Raw genomic sequence first — 18,254 nt, 5'->3', positions numbered from 1 at the left:
TGCGACAAAGATAACAAGAATCCAGAGCAGACAAGGCAGAGACAGAAAAGCTGATGGGTAGTGGTGGTTGTGGTGGGAGTGGTGGGACCCTGAAAAGGTTTTGCTGGCTGCAGGACCGTTCAGTCAAGTTGCAGCGCGGCTCGTGCAAAAAGACGCATGCGGTATAGAGAAAAAATGGCGTACGCATGTAGTCACAGATGCAAGTCACAACTCAATATGGGACTTTCGAGCTTTTCCCCATTCAAGGGAGACAGACGGTGCTCTTTCCCATTTCCCATTCACCGTGGACGTTTGTCGTCTCCCTCTCTTCTCCCTCTCCCTGGCTCCCGGGAATCCACAGAAGGCCCAAAGCCCATCTGAGCCGCCTGCCGTGGCTGCAGTCCAGTTGCTCAAGACAGACATTCAGAGGGAATAAAAGGAAAGCTCGTGTGACGTGGTGGTCGCCCGGCAAGCCCGATTTCTATTGGTGCTACGGCAAGCTACCGTAGCTATGCCTAGCACCTCCTCAGTGATCTTCCCTTGGTTCCCCAACCACCAACCCAGCATTTGCCAGCTTGCTACCGACTAGAGAAAGCACCCGCCACATTCTAACTGGCCCGCTACGGAATACGAGTCTTGGCAGTCCAATCGACGTCAGACTGCTACGCCCATAGGGCAGATGCCTCCGAGGAGAGTGACACTTTCGATGCCGAATACTACCATGAACGCAGTATATATAAACCTCTATCGCCATCCACATCGCCAGTAGGAGGACCCCGAAATAAAAAGTGGACAATACAACCAAGGCATACATAATCAGCCCGAAAAGACCTCTCTCATCATCATTATCATTACTTCTTCAAATCACTTCATCAAGTCAACACGCACAGGGTCATTCGCTTGTAAAAACAAACAGAAACACCATGTACAGCCTCATCTCAACACTCGCTGCTATCCTGCCTCTGGCAGTAGCTGCACCCGTCAGCTATGAGACGACCACTCCTGCTTATGACAGCAATCCAGGTTGCCAGGCCGCCTCGTTTGGCAACTTTTCCTGGACCCTTGAGGACTTTGACTTCCACTCATCCTACATTTTCACGACGCCAGCGCATCAAGTGGGTTTAATCCTCCTCATACACAAGCAATATTGACTGACCCAATCCGCAGAACTCGTGGGGATATGTCAACTTCAACCTGTCAAACCCAGCCCTGACCTACAAGGCATCGTGCAGCGCGTCTAGCAGCCAACTTTCCGACTTCTTTTATGGCACTCAGGAATACACCTGCACCAGCCCCGACGGCACGTCCGCGGTGACTACTTTTGACTTCAGCCGCCCCAGCGGCACGCTGAACGTAAACCAGACCTGGGTCTGCGCCGATCAGGACCCTCAGTGGCCGTAAGTATTTTTAGTCCCTCATTGACTTTTTCCCCCTCATTCCTCCCCCACAATATTCCGAAAATCAGTTTGACGGTGGGCTATTTACTGACTTGTATCGTTTTAGTGTAACCATTCACGGGTACGGTCAGGTCAACCTTACTCTCGAGTGCACCGACACGACCTACCAGAACCCCAACTGGACTCTGGGTCAGATCTACTCGGACCGCGAAGTAAAGTGCTCGCCTGTGACCCTGCCTCTCAAGCCGTACATGATGACAGCCATCGCATAAATGTGCGATGAGCACGTGGGGGGAAGAATTTGAAATTTCAAACAGAGCGGAAAATCCTGAATTCATTCAACAAAAGCAAACGATGGCCACGACTGAGCAACAACACAAAAGCGATCAGAATTAATGGGACTATGACATAGATATCACACACATAACGACGTATGGCATAGACAAACTTAGAACACACTCCTTAATGAACTAGTAATAATAAGAAAAGTCAAATCACGATACCACGACTCATACAAATCACTTAATTGATCAGGGCTTTGCAAATACTTGACGAAAGGTAATGCGTGATTCTACCAAAGTTTTTTTTTTTTTTTTCCCCCGGAGGCCATGAAATGTCTAGCGCATGAATTCAATATGTCTATGGTATCTTTAGGAAATCTCTGCTTTGAGAAAGGTGTTCAACAGCCTTCTCATCATTCATTATACGTATCGCAGCGCCACTGAACCCCAATTATTCACATGAAGAAGTCCCATGTCCACTCAAACACCAATCGACTTTGAAGCACAACGTCATACCACGCCGAGTCGCCTGCAGCAAAACAAGGCCGTCAGAGTTCGACACTCTTTCCTCTCCTAGACTTTACCGGCGAGATATAGGATATTCTCCCTCATGGCAGCGCTCAAATCATCCTGCCCGAGATAGATATACCTGACCGTCTGCGGCCAGACCTCGGGATGAGGCAGAGGTAGGTAAATGATATCGCCTTCACGGACATGACCAGACACCAGCAGGGCCGCCAGCACGGGGAAGTAAGCTCTTGCGTACTTGAGATCTGGATATATACAAGATTTGGGGTTAGTCAACATTGTCCTTGTGTTCTTGATGAGTATTCAGGCTGACAAAAGAGTAAGGAAATGAAAATACAAGACTTACGAATAGGCACGGTTTTGGGATCGCATATCAAGGCTTCGTGGTCTAGACTAACACTGGCCCGACCGCGCCCTGACAACAGCTCGCTGGAGCGAACGCTACTTCGCCTCCTCGCCAGCAAAGGCCTCGGAGGACGGGATGCCGCCGCCGCCATTGACCGGGGAGCAGGAGAGGGTGAAGAGGTACCGGATCGGTCTTGCTGCTGCCGTTGTCCCGAAAAAGAGGCTGGTGACGGGCGCAAAGCTCCGTGGTAATGGGGGACGGGATCCGGAATGGTGGCGCGCAACTCGTCCATGTCAAAGGTTCTCTGGACGAGAAAGGACTGCCTCTCGAGGGCCTTGGGCCGAATGATGGCTCGTATCGTTTGGCGGTTGGCATTGTGTGAGGCTCCTCTCGACGACGTGGGTGAACCAATAACGCCGCCGGCCCTGAGGTGAATGGGCGAGGTGCTTTGTCTCCGGAGGGAACGAGCAATGACAAATGCGTCGGCGGTTTCAATGTTGCCGTGATATACTACAGGAGCATTATGTAAGCTGTTATTCGTGATGAAAAATTTCACTTTCTTCCCTTTTATTATGCTTGGATAATAAATGTTGCTCGATCTACGTTTTTTTTTTTTTTTTTGTAAGGTAGTTATTATAGGAAGGATAGAGTCATTAAAAACGCAGTGAAGAAAATGAAAGACTTACCATGGCCCCAGTTCCGTAGTTGGTCACGAATCTCCATGACAGACTGTTTCCGTGGCGGAGGAGGTGGTGGTGGCAGCGGTCTGGCACCTGTTGTTGCGCTATTCCTACGATATAGTCTCTCATAGGATGGTTCCAGCGATTGCTGCGGTATTGATACAGTCTTTGGCTCTAATAATGTTCTCGCTCTATGTAGAGAGTCTCGGTTTGGCCGGGGCGAGAGCAGTTGAGCCGGCGGCGCCGCGGGCGGAGAGGGCAGCCCGAATTTTAGAGTCAGAGGCGGCAAGATGCTGAATCTCTCGAGACGAGCCGTGAGGGGTGTTTCTTCCTCCTCAATGGACCGTAGACTCTTCGCGGAGCTACTGGAACTCGGTTGACTCCTTTCCGAATCGAATCTGTTGACCATGGAGCGCTCGTGCTGTTTCGTCGTGTAGCTAGTGTACACAGTCGGATGCATTGGGGACGGTAGACTTTTCGGAGACATGGGCGAGGGAGATGACATGCCTTCTGGGCTGGTGGCAGGCTTGAATGCAGTCTTTGGCATTCCGCCCAGGTTGCGATAGTTGGTCCATAGAGGCTCCAAGTTGGGCCTGCTTGCAGTGTTTGCAGTATTGTTCATTATCTTTGGTGAAGTGATTCTGCCGTAAAGATGGTTCTCGTGTATTGTGTAGGCACTGGTTCTTTAAATATTCAGGAAAAGAATGAATACGTGAATCACGGCAGCATAAAAGAGATGGTGGTTTGCGTGATACACTCAATGTTGGAACGCCTCTACTATTATGAGCACCAGGCTCGAGAGGGTGTTGATAGAAAAGAAAAGTCTCTTGGGAAGCAAACAAATAGAAAAGTCCCATGGCTCTTTTGTGTATATTTCTTTCAGTCCTTCCACTGTTGAAGCAATATCAAAGGGGTGCAACATGTAGGCACCAAGCATCAAAGCCATGCTTAGAAAGAAATTATTGTTACTGATTTTCACGTGAGATCAAAAGGATTCCAATGTGAATTGTGGTAAGTCACTTTTGGTAGGTCATTCGTCGAGAACCAGTCGGATCGCAAGGCTAGACAAGGGATTCAACAAGACAAAGAAAAGGCGAGCTGCCACTCAGAGCCTCTTGCCTCAAATTGAGCCCGGTTGTTTGAACAAACGAAGAGTCAGCAGTTGGACAATTGCCGGCGGCATCTCAGGACAAAGCCCCAGATGGTTTCTCCTTGCATCAGAATGCACAGGGACTTTTTGTCTGTGATGTACAAGAATGTCTACTTGTGACTCAGTATTCTGATATCTGATGCTCACAGAGTATACTCGGGCTGCTTCAATGAATTAGAGTACGAGTATACCAAGACAAATTCCATACGCCTGCGAAATGTACAAGTTACCTGTACACTATATAATCGGCCCCACCCTGCCCACCACCACTTGGCCCACAACGGCCGCTAATGGGTGATTGGACGGTAAGCTCCAGGGGAGCTTCAGGGAGCTCGACGGCCTTGTAAATTTCCCCCATCGTGGCATCTTCTCGTCTACGGTTGTCTGTCCAATTCACAAATGACCAGCTGTCTTTTCGAAGCTCATTGACTCATGGCTTCAAGGTATGATACATGGTCTTGTTCTCAGTGCATGAATTAGATCTGTCTCTTCTCAAATTCACATTCGACCCCCAATCGAAACGCGACACCAAACAACACCAACACCACCATGGCCGCCGCCGATGCGCAAAGCTACAAGCAGCTGAAGGAGGACTTTGTGTCCAACCTCTCTGGCGGCCCCGTCTCCGAGATCAACGTCGTCACGGGTATTGCGTCCGTCGCATTGCTACTGTGGTCCGTTCTGCAGGTGAAGCAGTCATTTTTTAGGACATCCAACCCCGTTTCGCTGCTCGTCGACTTCCTCCTCAACGTCGGAGCACCGCTGCTGTCCATCACGCTGTGGTCATCGACGCCGCTGCTCCTCGCCGGCCTGCTCATCTCGCCCGCCCTACTTGTATATGCGCTTCCGCAGAACTCGCAGAAGAAGAAGCCGAAGCTTCCGCCGACTGCCAAGGTCAACAATGGTGCCAACAAGTCGGACAAGGATGGCGCAGGAATGAGCGCCCTGTCACTCAAGCCGTTCTTGACGCATTACCGCGGTTCGATGCTGGTGCTTACATGCCTCGCCATTCTCGCCGTCGATTTTCGAATCTTCCCACGACGATTCGCAAAGGTGGAAACATGGGGCACGTCTCTAATGGACTTGGGCGTCGGCAGCTTCGTCTTCAGCGCTGGTGTGGTTGGAGCACGCCCTGTCCTCAGAGAACGCGCGGAAGGAAGAATCACGCCTCTGCACCAACGACTCTTGAGCTCCCTGCGACATTCCTTCCCGCTTCTGGTGCTGGGAGTGATCAGGACATTGAGTGTCAAGGGATTGGACTACGCCGAGCACGTTACCGAGTACGGTGTTCACTGGAATTTCTTCTTCACCCTCGGCTTCCTGCCACCCTTTGTTGCCATCTTCCAGAGCATACTTCAGGTTGTACCTAGCTACGCCTCGCTCTCCGTCATTCTTGCCGTCCTCTATCAATTTGTCCTCGAGAGCACCAACCTCAAGGGATATATTTTCCTGGCTCCTCGGACAGATCTCATCTCTATGAATCGAGAAGGTCTGTGCAGCTTCATCGGCTACCTGTCCATTTTCCTTGCTGGTCAGGATACTGGCATGTATGTCTTGCCGCGCCGAATCAAGTCGACCGGCGCAGTCACTGCCAGCTCCCAGCGAAAGACCTTGTTGCTCACGTTGGCGGCATGGTCTGGTGTCTGGGCTGCTCTGTACTATTTCAGCACCAACCCAGTTCGCGGTGCCGGGCTGGACGTGTCACGACGTCTTGCCAACTTACCCTACGTACTGTGGATTGTTGCATTCAACAATGCTCAGCTATTTGTCTTCTGCCTCATTGATAATGTCTTTTTCCCATCATTCTACAGTGCCCAAGATGCAAGGGCAGAAAAGGAGGCATACGAGACGGCAACGAGCAGGGTTCTGAAGAGTTTCAACAAGAATGGTCTGGCGGTATTCTTGATTGCAAACCTTCTTACCGGCTTGGTGAACATGACTGTTCCTACGCTCCATGTCGGCCCGATACCGGCGGTTGGCATCTTGCTCGCATATTCTGCAGTGCTGGCGGGCATTGCAGTTGCCTTGGATGCGTGGAATATAACCATCAAATTATAGCAGATTTGAAGAAGAGTCCTATATATTGTATAGAAAAGCTTGATTGGAGAAAATTTATATGTTTCAATACTGACATGTCGGGTTCTGTATCTGCTCAACAAATCAGGTGTGACATTGATGAAAATATGAATGAATTTCCACAAAGTAAATCGCAGTAATCGACTTTGACCAAGAACAAGATACAACTTGTAGTTTTTCCATGCAATTTGACTACTATTTGTTTATACAAATTGCCTTAAGAGGGACGTCAATCTACGTCTTTTCTTGTTTCTCATCACGATGTATTCCTGTCTAGTTACCATACAGCCAGCTCATAAGAGACACGACAATGCCATGGCTGTCGGTCTACCGGCATAATGACTTTGAAACACCTGATAGAGCTCGAGGTCTATACAGTTTTGCCACTCTTGCTATCAGCCTACAAATGGTCGACTATCCACGTAATGTCAACTGTCAGCAAGTCTCCCCGATTCTCGGTTCACTTTTCCCATAATACGATATTTTAATATTTGCCAACGATATCCAAATTAGAAAGCAACCTTTTTATTTTATTTTTTTCCAATCATGGCCGCCTCGAGTCATGCATGTCTGTCCAGGAAATTTTCTTGAAGCGTGACCCCATCAGAGCTGTTGAGTTCACCACCGTCGAAAACTCTGTTTTTACAGATAATCCTCGTCTGTCCATTCATATATATCTACTCTATAGCCCAAACGCGCGGATCGTTTCCGTGGCATCCGGAGAGTCGAATTTCACAAAACAAGTCTGCCAATCAAAAACTTCCCCCCTCCAGCCCCGCCATGAAAGGGATTTTTTTTTTTGGGCTTGCATGCTATTTGGTGTTCATGCAAGGACCAACATGACCTGCAGCCGGCCTTTGGGACTATATTCAAGCGGTGGTGAGAGTTTGTGTATGCAGATAGACTGGCTGTACTATCTTGTAGTATTAAAGATAGTGATACTTTGCATTAGGAGCTCACCTTGGTGAGGCACGGGGTTGTTTTCTCTTCATATATGCTTATAACATTATCCGTTGGGTTTGACTAGCATCTTGTGCGCAAGGAGATTGAAGGTGTCGATTTAGATATACTTATCTACATTAAGGAACACACAGATAGTCCGCATCAATCCCATGGCATGTAATAATTTGTTTGTTGCATGGATAAAGCCATCCATCTTCATGAATTCCGAGTACCAGAATCCAAATTGTTTCAAACATGGGAAGCGACATTCTGTTCACTCTTTCAGGCTTCATTTGTATACTGTGAGTGATGAGTGATGGGGACAGACTTACTTGCCAGTGACTGTAATGACCATTGCCTTTCCTGGATCCGTGAGCCTCTCAGTTCACTTGACGTCAATCTACAATATCAAACAGCTAGTCGCAGCTCCTCTGCTCTTTTGCAACGTAGTATCGGATCAGCACCCAGGTCCGGGTTGGAGGGCAAACATGGACCACGCTGAAGAGAGAGATGCACTAGCAGTGTAATGTTTACTTTGTACAAACGCGTCGACAAGAACACGACGAACTAGACAATCTGACAGGGATAGGGTCAACATTAGTTTTGGCGCAATGCAAATCCCTATACTGATCAACTCGAACCATTCAGCCGGTGCCCTTGTGACGATGGGGTCCTCTCTTTGGTCGGTGTACATGTTAGTCAAAAGAACCTACTTTAGGGAGGGGGGGACAAGGAAGAACAGGGCAACTCTGCAAACCGAGCACCAAATCATCGGCCGGCGCATAGTGATTATATTAGTAGTGCGGGGGGACATCCAAGGCAGCAAAGCCTTGTCTGGCAGAAAACTTCTTATGACTTGTTTCATTGGAACCTCGTGTGGTGTAAAATTCGAAGCCGAGATCGAAGAAGGCATCAATGCCAATAAAGAAAACACGGGGAAACTCTATCGTATGGGTATGGCTCATACGAAACTACTTCAGAGCACTGGAACTTATCTCCTCGGGTACTCTGAGGTTCAGGACACAAGGTTTCTTGGAAAGCACATGAGCTGGTGCCAATGATTAACCAAGCTCTAGGAAAGTATGAACGCACGAGTCAGAGGCCCCTCCAGGAACGATCTATCGAATCTTTCTAGAAGACAACGTGCTCTAACGAGAAGCACTACCACAAATTTTGTCCACTAGAGATTTTGTCAGGGACGGAGGACCTTTTCATGCGTGTCCACACTGAGATCGATTTGTTCCTTCTGCATGTATGGAAACACGGAAACACGGGGGATGTGTATCATGGGTGTTGCTTGAAAAGAGGAGCCACCATGACGACACAGTCCAACTCGGCTGCCATGGGGGGTTTTACCGATAGCCTGGGTTGTCCGAATTTGGAATATTAGAAGAAAGCGGGTGATAGTAACAAGAAGAAATGTGTGCATGTAAAGCCATGACCAATCTTGGTACTAATTAAAGCCAGCCTGGTTAGGCGATATTTCTGGCTTATTAGCCAGAGAGAATCTAGAGTGCGGCATTGAAGTCGCACACGTTTTGCATGAAATTGCTTTCCATTGTGTCCTGTCTGCCAACACGAGCAAGGGACAAAGGCATGAACATGATGACGGAAACTTAATGTACCGTCGAATTGAAAAGAACCCCCTTTTTCACTTTGACTTGACCAGATCGCAGCATGAACAACCATGACCAAGGTAAATTTGAGTCTTACTAAAGGCGTATAAATCCCAGCTATGCGCACATGGATGGATACTATCTCCAATAATGGTCGGCTGGTTGGGAACAGACAGCGGTCACTAGAAATATTGTCGGGCAGGCAGGCATGTTGGCATGCGAGTGCTCGGTTTTGAGTTTGCAATTGTTACTGGATTTGGGTTTCGGTAGTGAATGTTGTGTCGGCAAGATCGGGTCGCAACGTCGCTCAACTTTCTTTAGAAGCCTTACGACATGATCCAGAATCAGAATAAGCTGGCCCAATCGCTCATGACGGAATGTTTGGCAGCCATCGGGTTTGCAGGGATATCAAAGGGAAGCGATCCTTGTCTGGGCGGCAGGGCGTTCATCTCCGACTTTATGCAAGATCTGGCTGGTGCTAGGTAGAGGGAGGTTTGGTTTGACTGCCGCCAGTAGTTTCTGTTTGAAAATCCCATCCATGCGAATTAGCAGCAGCGGACAGGAACTTGGATCGATTGGCGCATCCTGCGACCAAAGGGAACCGGTACGTTATGCTAGTCGACAACCGTCTTTACCTATCTTCGGATTGCCTTAGTTTTCAGTTGAGCTGCCAATGCTCAGAGCTATACTCTGGACCAAGACTGCTTTAAGCGGCTTTGGCATTTATTTGATTTCAACTGGACAATGCAAATGGCCAGCCCATACGTAATGGCCGTTTTGGGTGCTGTTGTCCCTCAAATTACACATTTACTGCATTTTCAACATGCCAAACGCCATTTGTTGGCGAGTAAAGCGTCTGGAATATTTAGTGAGCTCATCGCTGACCGACAAGATCCACGTCGTATGATTTCATCGCAAGAGATATAGTCCATGTAGGAAGTATCCAAGAACAAGAGATCGACGGACCAAGGACATTCTTGGCATGAGCTGACGATTAAGTAGGTATGCGCCGGACCATAATGGGATAGTCGTCGAGTATGACGCTGTCGGTGAGGTGAACCCGGTGTTGATAGTCTTGATAGTATCGTCAAAGCAAGACTTGAAGAAGCTAGGTGCCTGGTCCGTGTTGTTTCGATCCTCGGCGTCTCCAGCCTCCACTGGGGTCCACTACTCACGCCATTGGGATTTGCAGACCCTAACAAACCTGTCGTCGATGTTTGATCGAACAAAAAGGTGCGTTTGCTAAGTGGCTGGTGGCTTGACGAGATCTGTCAGAACATTCGAAACTGGTGATCAGCGATCTGCTTGGCCAGAGACTGGAGCTTTGAACTTTGATGGAGAAATGCCTGTGGGGAGCGGCATCTCGGTATAGTTCGAAGGTATATTATTATGCAACAGCCCATAATTCAGGCTGCAACTTCAGACGACAATACAACCGCCATGTATTTTCGGTGTTTGAATTATGCCAGCGCACATGGCCGGTCGGAGGTGGTAGATCACTGCTGTTGAGTTCGGTTTCTAGAGGGCGACAAGGCTAGCAGTGTGTAAAACTCCACTAGATGAAAAGGAACGAAATGCTTGCAGGAAGCATAGATAGCACAAACTCAATCCAATTGCTTCGTTGCAATGTTTCGTATGTGTGTGCAGGCCATGTCAGGAAGTGTTACTGCATACGACATTACAGCTGCAGCGAACCGACGACGCGTCTGCAGTCAATCTCTTGCTATAGAAGCAGGTCCAGTACTAGATCCTCTTTCTTTCGAACAGCATCCCTTGTAGTGCATCTATCGGTAGTGGCGGCCAGTCCGACGCTTCGGTTCGTGCTATGAATGACAGCGGCCTGGTTGAGCACCAGGTAAACATTCTGACAGCCAAATCTGCTTGTGCAAATAGGGTAGGTGAAAAGAAGTAGATGAGCAAACGAGCATGCATGAGAAGTGTGAATACGTAGTAGTAGATGGTTCTTCGGCCGAAAGTTTATCTTTCCCAGGACCAGGCTGTCAGGTTGCCAGGTTATGGGAACTCGGATGCCAAAAGTCGCTGGGCGCTGACCTTGCGGCGATGTGACTGGGAAAAGACTGGCCTACTAGACCTACCTACGTTACTGCCCAAGGCGCATCAACGGATAAACAGACCAACTCCACGGTGCGTAACGGCGAAGTAGGCGGTGTCCGTCTAACTAAAATAAATACCTTTACTACTAATAGCAATGCGTATTGTAGGAGCAAGCGGATGCATGTGGATGTCCTAAACGGAAAAGCAAGTGGATTATCACCGATTTGGTCAGTAAGCAGTGATGTGTTTGCTCCCTGAAATGTAATTGTCGATTGGAGCACAAGAGATACAGGTCATCAGCCGGCGATGGAGCAACGCGGGGGCAGCACCGAAAGTGGTGCCCTGGCAGTGGTCAGTGTGGTACGGGCAAGACAGGCCAACTGGGCAGTGTTCTGGCAAGTCGTGATATTGGCAATGTAATGCCAAATGGTCACCCAGCCTCCCCTTGGAAGATGAAACACTGGGCAAACGGTAATGGAGATGTGTACCTGCATGAAGACCAGGAAACCTTGAGAGGGAGCAGATGCAGGGCAGGGCAGGGCAGGGCAGGGCGGCAGCGGCAGCAGCAGCAGCACATAGTACAGAATAATGGGACGGTAGGTATGACATGACCCTGCTTCTCTCTCTCTCTCTTCTTTTTTTTTTTCTTCCCACCTTCTTGGAGTTTTTGGGAGGGGCAAGGGTGAGGACAGGACATGGACGGGTGCTTTTGTGCTTCTGGCCTTCTTTTCTTTCGCTTCCCTTCCCATTCTTGGGTGGTACCTACATTACCTTGGGAGAGGTTCCCAATTTTTCCGATATGGTTGCATCCCTGGCTGGAATTGCGCGCCTACATTAGCTAGCGTATACGGTATTAGGCGGTACGTAGCAGTGAAAATCGGGGCTCGAACGGCGGGAAAATGGAGCTGATTTAGCGGGTCGAAATGCCCTGGTTCCATCTGCCATCAATGCTCAGACCTCAATGGCGCCCCCCCTGCTGGCGCAGAAAACGGCGCCAAATTCTAGATAATTTCGCCAAGGTCCCGCTCGAGCTGTCAGTCAGAGTCTCTTGTCTGTGTCGGTGCTAGAGTTTACTGAATGCGTGATGGAGAAGAGAATGTAAAGATAGAACGAGATGCCCTGTCTGTCGTGTTCTGTCCATCTAGCCTGTGGGCTGGGAATAATGAGATTAATGTGAACCGATGTTCTGGACGGCTCTGCTTCTTTTCTCAACCTTCTCTTATTACCTACCCCCCTTTGACATCTCTACCATCACAGGTTGTACCCGACCTGATCTTGGGTCCATATAGGAATTGATTACTAGTGTCGCGACAATCTCACCCACCTCGAGCCCTTTACCGTCCGATAGTTGTGAAAGCAATAATCATCTTTGCACGAGGCAACGGCGCGGGTGTCTTGTCAGTCAATTCGGCCAACCAGCTTTCGCTGTTCGTCCCGCAAGCGCTGCTGTAGATTCTGTGCTGGGCTGGAATTGAAGGACCAGCTAGGCTTTTGACGGCTACGATCAGCAGAAGGGGCCCCAGTGCGACAAGTCCCGTCTAATCTTAACCCAAAGTGACAAAACCTCGCCAGCTCCCGAACCGAATCTCTGTGCTGCTGCCCTCGGGTTCTGTTCTCGTCCTTTTTTAGCTGCATGAGGCTTCTCATACTTGGGGACTTCATCGCAATCGCTTATCCCGCCTGCTTCTTGTCAGTCGGTCGGTCGGTCAGTCACTTCAGCGTTTGTTGCGCTTGAAGCGACCCCCATCGCCAAACGTAGGACTCCTGAGAGAAGCGCTTCCTGCGCAGGCTGGAACCGGCATCTTATTTTACTACGGTACGCTCCCCTCCAACGCAACGAGGAGCTGCATATGCACCTCACCTGCTGCTTGTACCCATCTTCCATCCACCTCGTCTTAGCTGCAGGCATTGATCTGAGCGCCCGCCCCCTTTACTTCGCGGCAGAAACCTTGGGAGAATTTGTTGCCAGCAGCCCAAATTTTTTTTTCCCTCTTCGTCGGCGCTGAGTAAACAAAAAGAAAAAAAAAAAGAAAAAAGAAAGGGAAAAAAAAGAACAGCGCACCAAGTCCAGATAGTCGCACGTTCGCGCTGTCACTTTGGTATTAGTCTGACGCTCGCCCAGGAGAACCAGCACCAACGACTGGCAACCGGCGCCTCCTTGCTGTAACAGCACGCACTATCATACGACACCGCCAGAACAGCGCGCACTTATCGCACTGCATCCAGTATCAAACGCGCTTCTTCCCAAGTACTCGGCCGTGCTTAACGATCGCAATTGGGTCATCTCACTTTGCTCAGTAGCCAGACAATCCGGACAATTGGCACACCACTTTTTTTTCCTCCTTCTCCTCCCTCCAAACTATTCGACTTCCAGGTGTCGGAACGTCCTCTACCTACAGCACGTACGGCAGCCAGCTAGCCCTTTAGGCAGGGGGTTAACAATTGCAGCCCAAAGAGGATCCAATCCCGATTACTACAGCTGAAACCACGGGCAATTCCAATCTGTTTTTTTTTCCCTTCCAATCTTTGAAGGTCCGTTTGACCAGTTGCTGCTGCGTTGTCTTTTGATCGACTGCGACACTCAATTCTGGCCACTTGTTTTTGCGTAGAGCAGAAAAGCAGTACAAACTCCGAGGCCCAAACACGACCCGTGCGCCTCACCACCAATTCCGCAACGAGAAACAGGGAAAACAGCTGGCAGCAGTACTGTTATATCGTATCGATCCGCCGCCTTGCTACGACAAGCAGACTCGTTGGACGGTTCATTCGGAGCTGCACATTTTTTTGTTTGTCCATTTCCTCTTAGCAGTGTCTTGACTGGCGACCGAAGGAAAACAACAGCAACTACCACCGAGGCTATCGGAAGTTACCAGCGTCCAACCCTACCCCAACAACCGTCCACGTGCTTCGCTTTGCGTCGCTTCGCGAATTGCCTTGTTTGGGTGTCTAATCAATTTATGGATTTCTAGCTGGTACGTTTCTCAAACTCCAGCCGCAAAAGGCGTCTTGTCTTATTCTTTGGCGGCGTCCATAGCCACGTAAACCCACAGATTCTACTTCGTGCAGGTCAGGCAAGCCAGCTTTGTTTTCTTCTGGTTCTGCCGGCGCGTAGAACATGTCTTCGGCCGCATTGCAACCACCCGCACATCAACCAGCCTCACTATCAGGGCTTGAGCAATACACTCCAACCCAATCGCCCGGTCGGGAGGAATATTATGCAAAGGAGAACCAGTCTGCCACATCACCTGCATCCTCGAAGCGCCCGTCCAGAAGAACGAGCGGCCAGGCGCCAGCCTACCCCGAATATAATAACACGCCCACGATGACGTCGCGCACTGCACTGGCTTCACCTATGCCAGTAACGACTGGCGATCAAGCATCATCCTCGAGTCGCAGGAGGCACGATCCTCCCATCGCACCACCGCGGGTATCATCCTCGCAACAAGACCCAACGTCGTCGAGAAGAGCTGCTCGTGAAGCAGAACGGGCAAACACCTCTCGGAGAGCTGAAAGCAACAAGGTCGCATCAAATGGTTACGAGGAGTCGAGCTCACGGAGAAGACCATCGCAACAAGATGGCGTACCATCAGGCGGCTCAAGAGAGGGATACACAACAACAATTCCAATCAGGTCGAACACGAGCTCTTCCTCCAAGCAACTATCCCGTGAAGCCAGCGAAGTTTTAAACCAAATTATTGTATCTCAACCGGAGGAGGACTTGGAGCGAGAACAGGAAAGATTGGAGGAAGCTCAACCTCATCATGTAGCGCCCTCGCATGAGGATTATGATGATGTTGCGCCGCCACCAATAGCAGCGACCAGAGATGCTCGCGACGACAGTCGGCAAGGCCGTCGAAGCCGTCACGATCACTCCAAAAAGGAAAAGCTGTCGAGATTTGGAGACTACTACCTTGGTCACACCATAGGAGAGGGTGAATTCGGCAAGGTCAAGCTTGGCTGGAAACACGACGACAGGGTGCAGGTAAGGTGACATTTCCGTAATGACTTGAGCATCATCTAATTCAATGGAAATCTAGGTCGCCATCAAACTTATTCGCCGCGACAGCGTTGGCGGCAATCCTTCGCGACTGGCCAAGATTTATCGTGAAGTCAATATCCTTCGCGGCGTTTCGCATCCCAACATTGTTCGATTACACGAGATGTCCGAAACGGAAAGGTACATTGGAATAGTCTTGGAATACGCCTCTGGCGGCGAGCTCTTTGATTACATCCTCACCCATAGGTACTTGAAGGACAACGCAGCTCGACGATTGTTTGCGCAACTCATCTCTGGCGTTGGTTATCTGCACAAGAAAGGTATCGTCCACCGAGACCTGAAGTTGGAGAACTTACTACTGGACCGCAACCGAAACATCATCATCACGGATTTTGGTTTCGCCAATACGTTCGATGCAAACGATGAGTTGAGTGAAGAGGAAGAACTGGGATTGGGAGACCGTGACTACGTCAAAAAGGTGGGCTTGGACAGGAAGAAGGCCAACGGCTCGCGCAAGGGCGACCTTATGCAAACAAGTTGCGGCAGCCCTTGTTATGCAGCTCCCGAGCTAGTGGTCAGTGACTCGCTCTATACTGGTCGGAAAGTTGATGTCTGGAGCTGTGGTGTCATTCTTTATGCCATGCTTGCCGGGTATCTTCCTTTCGACGACGATCCTGCGAATCCCGAGGGCGACAACATCAACCTGCTGTACAAGTACATTGTCAACACCCCGCTGACCTTCCCGGAATATGTCACGCCTCACGCTCGTGACTTATTGCGGCGCATCCTTGTGCCGAGCCCACGAAAGCGAGCTGATCTGTTCGAGGTTGCCAGGCACAGCTGGCTCAGCGAGTATGCCCACATTGTCGAATTCATTACCAGCAGCACGACTACATCCAACGAGATACAGAATACAACTGTACCTACGTCAGATGAAGAAACGTCTGGCCTGCAGCGCAGCGCCTCAGTTCGGGAGCCGACCAAGGCCAAGCAGCCTGCGCCTGTGGTGGGTGATTTGGCTAGGAAAACTGGACAGGTCGACCCCGAGGAAGCAGCTTCACAGGGCAAGCAAGCGAGAGACACCAAGAGACGCACTGTGCAAGTCGAATATGTGGCTCCTACAACACAGACCCAGCGCGGCGGTGAGTCGTCTGGTCAGACTCCGCCTCGTGGCAAGACTCGAGCCCATTCCGCTACTCGAGGAGCTCCAGAGACTCAAACTCCGGCAGGTGATAAGCCGCTCCCCAGAGATCCACCAGTGGGTAAGGAAAAGTATACTGGATCACCTTCGCACCGCGCGAGACCACCTAGTGCACACCAGAATGTGAACGCGCCGGCACCAAGGCCAGTTCGTGACGCAGGCCGCTCGACCTCGGAAGGTTACAGGAACACCGTCTCCGGATCTACGACAACTGGACGACCGACAACCGGAGGATCAACGCACTCTGCTGGTTCTCGACATGCTCTTGGCGCTGGTGCCACACGTGCTTCGTATGGTCAGCCCATACCCCCTACCGTTGCCGGTACTAACGCGCAAGGAAGAATGTCCCAACCAACTGGCGGATCCAAGAACTATGTCATCTCGAACCCAGTGCCTCAAGATCAAGGCGATATGGATTTTGGGCGGCCCAGCGTCAGTACTGGTGCTGGCGTGCCTCCCAAATTTGCCAGGCTCTCCGGATACGCAAATACTCCTTCGCACTCATCAGGAGGTTCCAGCAAAGGCCACAAGCGATCCAATACGATTGGTGAAATTGGCGGCAAGATCTTTGGGCGCAGTGGTTCCATATTTGGGGGTCGCAGGAAGCGTGACTCGCAACCCCCGGCGGAGAAGCCGAGCAGGAAGTACCCACCGGTTAGCATGTCGAACACCATGCCTGGCGAGGGAGGCGTCCGACCTTCGATGGAGTCTCGGCGATCGTTCTCACAGACTTTGGGTCTGGCTCGCAAGCGTAGTGGTAGCGTAGCCGGGTCCCATACGTCTCAAGAGAGGCCATCCAACCCGCGTCGCTTCTCCTTGATGAGGGCGATTGGTCTGAGCAGAGACAACAATGCAAGCCCTACCCCAGATACCAACTCTTCCCAACCATCGCCAAGACTCGAAGGTCAGCAACCTGAGGAATACAGTCCATATGGCGCGCCGCCGCACGACGTTGAGGGATATGCAGACGGTGCTTACGACGAGCCGCAAAGTCAAGGTGGTGCCATGGAATCCCCAACCTCGCACCCGTCTCGTCACACGCGGTATCAGTCGGGCTCCCGGTCGAACGCAATCCCCGCGCATGTGCCCCAAGGAGCAGCTCAGAACTCGGCTTCCGACTCTTCTGTTGACCGCACTGGGCGAAGACCGCCCAACGCAGCCCCTTATCAAACCGGCTATGATTCAGAAGGACGGCCCGCTGGCCGTAACCGAGGTGTTCTCCAGAAGAACAGGCGGTTTGTTGATGCTTATGATGGAGAAGAATACGGCAGGGCCGGTGATCATGCAGGAAGCAGCGGCGCCGCAAAGAGAGTCATGGACTTTTTCAGAAGACGGGGCAAGGCACGAGGTGGTGAAGCCTGACTCTATCGGGACGGCAACAGACTACGAGCAGGAAACCCCGCGGAATAAGGCATTGGCCTGCAACCCATCTCCGGGTCAGCACTTTTCAGGGTTTTCAATCCGCACCAGCTGGATAACGTTCCAGTTTTTGACAAGACCCTCCACTCACGAACACGAAGAGGAAGCTCAAATTTCTCGACTTGTGCATTCATACTGAAACGGCATTGTAATCCACACGACAGCGATTCCTACCTCTTGATTTATTTATTTTAGTTTTGTTGTCCCTTTTGTCCTCTTTTTCGTTCCGCTTCCCGCTTTTCGTGCGACGTCGACACCTAATACCATTTTCTGGCATTTATGTACTCTGTTCTCAGTTCCGAGATGCCCCCCCCTGAATCACGACAAAACCTGGGCATGGATGAGCACGCCTGGTGCGATGATGGGGAAATGATGACGAACTTGTTTTGCGAGCACGGCCACAAGCTACGGAACAGAAAACAAATCCATTTTAGACCATGTCCAGTTCGTGGCAGGGCGAATAATTCGAAAGACATTTTTGGGAGTTTCTTGGTTGTTTTATTTGGTCTTTTTCTTGGTACGTTTTTGGCGGAATAGAGCAGAAACGTACAAAGCGTGGGGGCGGGGGGCATTTTGAGGGTAAAACC

General features: G+C 50.4%; 4 protein-coding genes across 4 annotated transcripts; 3 read left to right on the top strand and 1 right to left on the bottom strand.

The window, feature by feature from the left end:
• Positions 1 to 902: 902 nt before the first annotated feature.
• PFICI_13622 (uncharacterized protein) lies at positions 903 to 1,648 on the top strand (the record flags this gene model as incomplete). Its single annotated transcript, XM_007842203.1, has 3 exons — positions 903 to 1,094; positions 1,147 to 1,376; positions 1,483 to 1,648. The coding sequence occupies 3 exons, from the start codon at positions 903 to 905 to the stop codon at positions 1,646 to 1,648; spliced, it is 588 nt and encodes a 195-aa protein (XP_007840394.1).
• A 582-nt stretch (positions 1,649 to 2,230) lies between these two features.
• Positions 2,231 to 3,833, bottom strand: PFICI_13621 (uncharacterized protein; the record flags this gene model as incomplete). The annotated part of the gene is made up of 3 exons (XM_007842202.1): positions 2,231 to 2,430; positions 2,532 to 3,041; positions 3,218 to 3,833. 3 exons carry the CDS (start codon positions 3,831 to 3,833, stop codon positions 2,231 to 2,233), a joined length of 1,326 nt encoding a protein of 441 aa, XP_007840393.1.
• A 1,077-nt stretch (positions 3,834 to 4,910) lies between these two features.
• Positions 4,911 to 6,419, top strand: PFICI_13620 (GPI-anchored wall transfer protein 1; the record flags this gene model as incomplete). Its single annotated transcript, XM_007842201.1, has 1 exon — positions 4,911 to 6,419. One exon carries the CDS (start codon positions 4,911 to 4,913, stop codon positions 6,417 to 6,419), a length of 1,509 nt encoding a protein of 502 aa, XP_007840392.1.
• A 7,746-nt stretch (positions 6,420 to 14,165) lies between these two features.
• On the top strand, positions 14,166 to 17,610 carry PFICI_13619 (uncharacterized protein; the record flags this gene model as incomplete). The annotated part of the gene is made up of 2 exons (XM_007842200.1): positions 14,166 to 15,032; positions 15,088 to 17,610. 2 exons carry the CDS (start codon positions 14,166 to 14,168, stop codon positions 17,608 to 17,610), a joined length of 3,390 nt encoding a protein of 1,129 aa, XP_007840391.1.
• Between the last annotated feature and the right edge of the window lie 644 nt (positions 17,611 to 18,254).

This window comes from Pestalotiopsis fici (genome assembly GCF_000516985.1).
Source record: "Pestalotiopsis fici W106-1 unplaced genomic scaffold PFICI_Scf_11, whole genome shotgun sequence".
Lineage (NCBI taxonomy): Eukaryota > Fungi > Ascomycota > Sordariomycetes > Amphisphaeriales > Sporocadaceae > Pestalotiopsis > Pestalotiopsis fici.
The sequence above is the reverse complement of the archived record's forward strand: the minus strand, read 5'-3'. Positions and strand labels throughout refer to the sequence as shown.